The sequence below is a fragment of the Corvus brachyrhynchos genome, unplaced genomic scaffold (assembly GCF_000691975.1).
Source record: "Corvus brachyrhynchos isolate BGI_N302 unplaced genomic scaffold, ASM69197v1 scaffold59, whole genome shotgun sequence".
In the NCBI taxonomy this organism is placed as follows: domain Eukaryota; kingdom Metazoa; phylum Chordata; class Aves; order Passeriformes; family Corvidae; genus Corvus; species Corvus brachyrhynchos.
In genome coordinates, this window is record NW_008246054.1 from 5,543,560 (window position 1) to 5,550,037 (window position 6,478).

Here is a 6,478-nt window from a genome sequence, read left to right on the forward strand (position 1 = left end):
GTTCGGATGGGCTCGGTGCCACCTTCCCCGGGAGCGGGGCAGGGACCCTGCCGAAGTCAGTCCCCCAGGCCCGCTGGTGTCTTCCCGTGCCTGGCGGCAGCGTGCGCGCTGAAGCTGTCCGGGATGGAGATGACAGAGTCCCAAATTGTTACGTTTGGAAGGGATCTCTGGAGATCACGCAGTCCAACCCCCCCTGCCAGGGGTCACCTGGAGCAGGTGACACAGAAACGTGTCCAGGTGGGTTTGGAATATCTCCAGAGAGGGAGACTCCACGCCCTCCCTGAGCACAGTGCTCTGCCATCCCCAAGGTAAAAAAGTTATTCCACATGTTGAGGGCAGACTTCCTGTGTTTTTAGTTTATGGCCATTGCTGCCCCTCTTGTCACTGGGCACCACTGAAGAGAGTCTGGCACAACCGTCTTGACACCCACCTTGGTGATATTTATATGCATTGAGATTCCCTCTCAGCCTCCTCTTCAAGTTAAACAGGCTCAACTCCCACAGTCTCTCAGTCTCCTCATATGAGAGATGCTCAAGTCCCATAATTATCTTTATGTCCTCTGCTGGACCCTCTCCAGCAGTACCTTGTCTTTCTTGTACTGAGATGTCCAGTTGGGGCTGCACAGCAGAAAGGTGGCTGCTGGACAGGGAGGGGCCAGGGAAGCCCAGGCAGACTGCATCGTTGGCTCCCAACGTGCCCATCCTGCACACACGGCAGAGCTGTCAGATCCCTGTCAGGCTTGGGAGCTGCTCACTGGGAGCAGTCCCTTACAGGTCCTGAGAGGAGGAGACAGAGCAGCAGGACAGCAACTACAGTGTGGATCCATTCCCAGAGTTACTGAGGGAGCAGGCAGAGCCAGTTGTCTCTGGGCTTAAGGGGTACTCCAGCTTCTGATTTAAAAATAAAAGACAAACCTCTGACATCCTAACACTCAATGCTGTGGCTGTGCTGAGAATCAGCTATGAAATTCCTCCTGCTCCCCGTGAGGTGGATTTCCTTTCCCACCAGCTTTGCAGGCTCTGGAAAAGGTCCTTTGCTGTGTGGGAACGTGGCTCGGCAGCGATGCCAGCCCATGGGCTGGCCCTCTCTGCACACCCTGCTCCACTGGTGTTCCTCTTCCTGCTGCTTGTGGGGAGGGGCAGGCTGTTCCCTCTGTTTGCTGTCAGCTGCCTCCTCGGCTCAGATCACTGTTCTTCCTCCCACCAAATCGTTGAGTTTAACTGCAAACCAAACAAGCAGGGGACAGCAAAGAGGGAAGATAAAAATGCATTCCACGTTTTAACATTCAGTGGCTTCCCTGAGTTTGTTTTTGGATTTTCATTGTTATGCCATAGAAAATCTACAGCTGTTTGTTTGGAATCATCATACTCTATTCAACCTATGCAGACTGCACTCATCTACCCCTCAATTCATTAGACAGACACGAAGGAGGGGTTGAGATTCCTTGTGACTGCATGGCACTCTTATTGCCCTGCTGTGGAGTTACTTTTTGGTTGATTTTTTTTTAAGAGTTGACAACCCAGAACTCCCCCAAAGTCTCAGCTTGCAATAATGACCACACATGCATGGGGAATGAGGGCAGTTGAGATACTGCCCATGGTGCCATCTCCAGGACATAAACTGGGGTCTCTCCTGCCTTATATCCAGGTGTCTCTCCCAACAGCCATGGTAGTTTTGTGGTCCTGGCAAAGGCTGAGGGAACAACATCCCCAGCACCTCCCCCAGCACTTCTGCCCTGGCTGGAGCCCAGAGCTTAATCAGAGAGAGGCTCTGCCCAGGTATTGATCAGCACCACTGTTCAGAGCCACTGACAGTCAGGGCTGCCCAGAGAGGCACCTTCAGGGCAGTTGTCGCAAACCAACGGGCTCGTAAGTGCCAGCCCTTGAGCCCTCTGATCGGAGCAGTCATGTGGCAATTGGCTAATGAGGTGACGCCCTGCACGGGCAGCACATTGTCAGGTGGAAGAGGAGACCCAGACAGGCCGAGGGAGAGGTTTACAGTCTTTTCTGTCCTACCAGCCATGGATAGGAAGCAGAAGCAAGCAGAGAAGGTACAGTATGCCCACGCTGCTGTGATCAACACCCTTCTTTTCTTCCCAGTCCCACTCTTTTTTCATGCTTCAAAAATTCCTCCTCCTGTTGTTTTTCTCATTCCTTCTCCAAACCTCAATCTCACAGCTCTTGCCAGGTTCCACAAAGAGCACAGGGCAGTTTCTGTGGGGGGCTTTGTCACCTTGTAGATTTAGCTCTTTCTTCTCTGTGCTTAACTGATGGGAGGAGGTATGGGGACAGCTATTTTCTCACTGCTTTGGAAGTCAAAGGGAATGTTCTCAGTGGCTTTGCATCCTCAGTACACTGACAATGCAAAGTCCAGAGTCCTGCAGGAGTGTCTGATTCAGTAGATCCATTGGAGAGGGAGGTGCAGAGGGAACTAGAAACCTTGAGAGTAATATTGAAACATCTTCAAGTTGAAGAATGTCCAACCCTGTTCATTCAAAAGGATGTTGTTACTCTTTTTGGGGAAAACTGGTGAGTTGACTTCCGGGCGAGCACTTGGGTTTGCTCTGTTTTATTTCTCCAGCCAGGGAGGTGGTTGGTACTTTCTAAGGCTTTTGCTCCCATGTGACCCGACTGGATGCCAGGAGCCTGTTGGCGTCAGCCCCAGTTTCCTGAACAGGCAGAGAAGAGGCATTTTAATCCTGCCCCAAACTTAGCTAGATTCTGCCTCCTCAAAGCCAGAAGGGTAGTTTGGTTTTGGCACAAGGATTCTGCTTAACTTTTTAGCCTTATGCTGTTGTAAGAAATAATGAAAGTTTCTGATAGTACATAAGATGCTTATTTCTTTCACAACTTTCTTCCCACTTACCATGGGATGGGAGAGTTTGAATTTGTCCATCACATGGAGACTCTCAGCTGGAAGGTGTCCAGAGAGTGGGGACGTGTGTCATTATCCCAGCAGCTATTTCTCTGAGGAGCTGAGAATTGGTATCTTGGGAGATGGAGTTTCTCTTTCGCAGCTTTCCTGGATGTCCTGCACCCTCTCCAGCACACAGCTGTGCTCTGCTCCCAGGCTGGGACACCCGTGTGCCCACAGAGAGGCTGGGATGGAGACTCCTGGATCCAGCTTGTTTGCTACCTCGGGGAAAGTTTTGTCTCGACATTTGCTCTGTGCTTTGCAGGCCAGGCCCTGTGGCCTGCTGAAGCCGACAGCTCTAGACAAGATCCCGGGCAGATTCCAGCTCCACCAGGAAGCACTGCCCCACCTGCCCGTGCCACCACTCCAGCAGACACTGGATCGGTACCTGCTGGCCCTGCAGCCCATCATCAGCCCCGAGGAGCTGAGCCACACACAGGAGCTGGTGGCTGAGTTCCGCAAGCCGGGAGGCGTTGGGGAGAGGCTGCAGAAAGGCCTGGAGAGAAGAGCCAGGAAAACAGAGAACTGGGTAGGTCAGGGCTCTGTCCCCAGCTCCGATTAGGGAGGGTGGAGGGCTGATGTGCACCTCTCCCCTGTCCTAGCTGCATCCACTGCGCACCTGTCCTTTAATGGCATCACCTTCGTGACCAGTTTGCTGCTGACCTCCCCAAGCTGTGCAAACTCCACACCAGGACTTGGGTGAGCAGAGAGATTATGGCAGAACAGGGAATCACTGGCCCTGCCTGTGGCTGCTGAAGCCTTGAACCTGTCTGCATCACACAGCTGCCCCAAGAAGTTGAAGGAAACCCTCTGCTCAAGCCCTGCACCAAAAGCCCCCCATGCCTTGCTCAAATCCTCCTCTCCCCTTCCATGTGCATAGCACAAACCCCACACACTTTGTTTGCAAAGTGTAGGACAGAACTGGGGGAAGGATGCTGAGACCCATCAGCCACGCTTGGGTTGGACAGCAGCAGTTCCCTGCACGTTTTCTTTCTCCATCCCAGCTCTCAGACTGGTGGCTGAAGACAGCTTACCTGGAATATCGCCTGCCAGTTGTGGTCCACTCCAGCCCAGGCGTGGTTTTACCTAAGCAGGATTTTCTGGATCGACAAGGTCAGCTCAGGTAAAGTCCTTTTCTACCTTCCCTTAGGTTATAGGTGGGATGAGCTTTCTGTGCTGAACAGGGATGAGGGTATTAAGGCAGATTGGGAAAGGGTAATTACTATGTGGTCCCCAGGTCTGAGCTGTCTGTGCTGTAAGAAAACTCCTGGTTGCACCAGACTATAAATATTTAATCAGGAGAGAAAGAGTCCAGTGGTTCAGGTATTAAACAGGGACTGAAAAACTACATTTAGGTCTTTGCTCAAGCACAGATCTTCACTGCAAAATGGTCCCATCACTGGCTGGAGACATTGTGAGGATGTACTGGAAGCACTATGATTGTATGTGCAGTTAAAGGAGACATAAAAAGTAGCCCAGGCATGTAAAGGAGATCACCCAGAAATGCCTCTGGAGTTTGCTAGTTTATAGGGATGGGGGAGCTTGACAGGGACTGTCCCCTATTGTGTCATTTCACTTGTGATTTATGGTTTGGGAAACTTCACAGTGACCAGCCTTCCCACTGTGAGCTTTTCCTTGAAATCAGACCCTGCCATGCCCTCTTGTCCTCGTGGGCTCCCTTTAATTTTTAACCACTGCTAGGAGTGTGGTGAATCCACCTGCAAAACTTTAGCACTGACCTTTACACAGTTACCTTTGCCACAGTTACCAGTCAGCACTGCCCTGGCAGACCAAAAGTACCAGGGGATCAGTGAGGCTGGGAACAAATCCTCCCTCCCACTGTGTGATACACCTCAGCAGAGGATAAACCTTATGACAGTGCAAGAGTACACAAACGTCTTTGAAAGCTGTCATATTATTAACTCTTAAGTTTTCCAAATAATCTGGAGAACTGCCAGTGCCCAACCAGTGGAATTCATCAGTTGCATAAAAATGTGGGCTCCTGTGTGAAATACAATCTAAATGTGTGTTTGGGTAGTCTGTGGCTGCACAAAGAAGTTTGACAGTGCAGCTTGAAATTAAAGCTTCCAAAAGCAGAAAGCAAATTTGGGATTTGGTGCTTTTCTACTCCTTAACCTGTCAAAACTGCTGGCTGAAAGCAAGTTGACCAACCTCTCCCATCTCCTTGAGCCCAAACTCCAGGCTGTTCATTCTCTGGAAATGGCTCTCTCACTGGTGTTTCCCTCAGGTTCTGCAATAACGCTGAGAAATTTTCATTGAAAACTGCTTTGCAGAATGTCTCATTAAACAGAACCCTTAGGTTCTTGGAGTTGTGCCCACTGATCTTTCCTAGGGATGGGTAGGCTGAGCTAATCTAAAGGACACTGCCTGCAAATGCCGAATGCTGGCACCACCTCAACTCAGCCAACCACAACCTCCTGTCCCAGTGGCCTCCTGCCTCCTTCATGGAGAGGTGAGACCTCCCATGTCAGAGAAGGCTGATCTGTCACTCCCAGATAAGCAGTTTGATGTGGCTTGTCACAACCCTGCTGGGAGCTGGCATTGGCAGTGTTTGAGTTGATCCTGGTAAGCACAACACCTCAGTGTCCACATGTGGCACATCTGCCTTTGTTTCCAAGCCCCCTTGGAAACAGATGCCAGAGGAAGGTTCTCTGGAGTTGTGTTAGCAGCAGGATGTTCACTGGGGTAGGAACTCAGTCAGCAGTGGTGTCTTGAATGCAGGGAGAAACAGCTGCATCTTGGCTTGACACTCCAAGGTGGCCCCTGGCCAGGGAAGGGCAGAAATCCCCTTCTCTTGGTGCTGTTTTAAAGCCGAGAATCAGAACTCAGATGTGATAAAATAGTAACACATCAGTAGCAAACGCTGCTGTTAGAGGGTCATTAATGCATGACTGAATCCTGCTTTCTTGCAAGCTGTCCAGAATTCCTTGGCTGTAGAGTAAGACACATTAAAAAAGAAAGTGCCACATGGTAGGACTATCCAGCAATCTCAAATCACAGCTCAGAGTGGCTGTATCATTGAACCAGAGATGGGCACAATGGGGGCTTGGCAGAAAGGCTGAGCTTTCTGAGGAGCAGAGAACAGCTCTGCTAATCCTCCTCAGCCCGTCCCTCAGCCCCAGACAGTCTGTGCTTGATCTCAGCTTGCTACCTTTGGTATTTTTCCAGGTTTGCTGCCAAGCTGATCGAGGGTATCCTGGATTTCAAGTCCATGATTGACAAGTGAGTTACTGACCCTCCTGACAGCTCACACAGCTTCCTTACTGTCAGAGAGAGGCTGAGCCTTGTCCATAAATCTCCCTTCCACGTAGAAAGGCAAGAGATGACGGCACATATTTGAAGAGAGATACTGTAATGGCCAGCACTGCTCACTGCCACAGTCCCCTCCACTGGAAAAAAGCAAACTTACTCTTCCATCTTCACATTGTTTACTTTAATGCTTTCATTGGCATGTGAAACGTGCTTGGAGGGAGCAAGCACAACTGACAGTCCCATGGAGCTTGGCACTTCTGTTTGCTCACAGGACAAGCTACAGCTCAGGCAG

The 6,478-nt window shown here is 50.7% G+C and overlaps 1 protein-coding gene across 3 annotated transcripts in view; it reads left to right on the forward strand.

The window, feature by feature from the left end:
* The first annotated feature begins 6 nt into the window (after nucleotides 1-6).
* The window catches only part of CRAT (carnitine O-acetyltransferase), a 15,852-nt gene continuing 9,380 nt past the window's right edge, over nucleotides 7-6,478 (forward strand). For 2 of the 3 annotated variants that reach the window (XM_017745569.1, XM_017745568.1), the window contains exons 1-3: nucleotides 1,959-3,442; nucleotides 3,918-4,036; nucleotides 6,103-6,156. In XM_017745569.1, the coding sequence (XP_017601058.1) occupies nucleotides 2,831-3,442; nucleotides 3,918-4,036; nucleotides 6,103-6,156 (785 nt within the window). In that variant the 5' untranslated portion in view covers nucleotides 1,959-2,830. Of the gene's footprint in view, nucleotides 3,443-3,917; nucleotides 4,037-6,102; nucleotides 6,157-6,478 lie in introns of all 3 variants that reach the window. The other variant, XM_008642231.2, reaches the window with a different exon arrangement.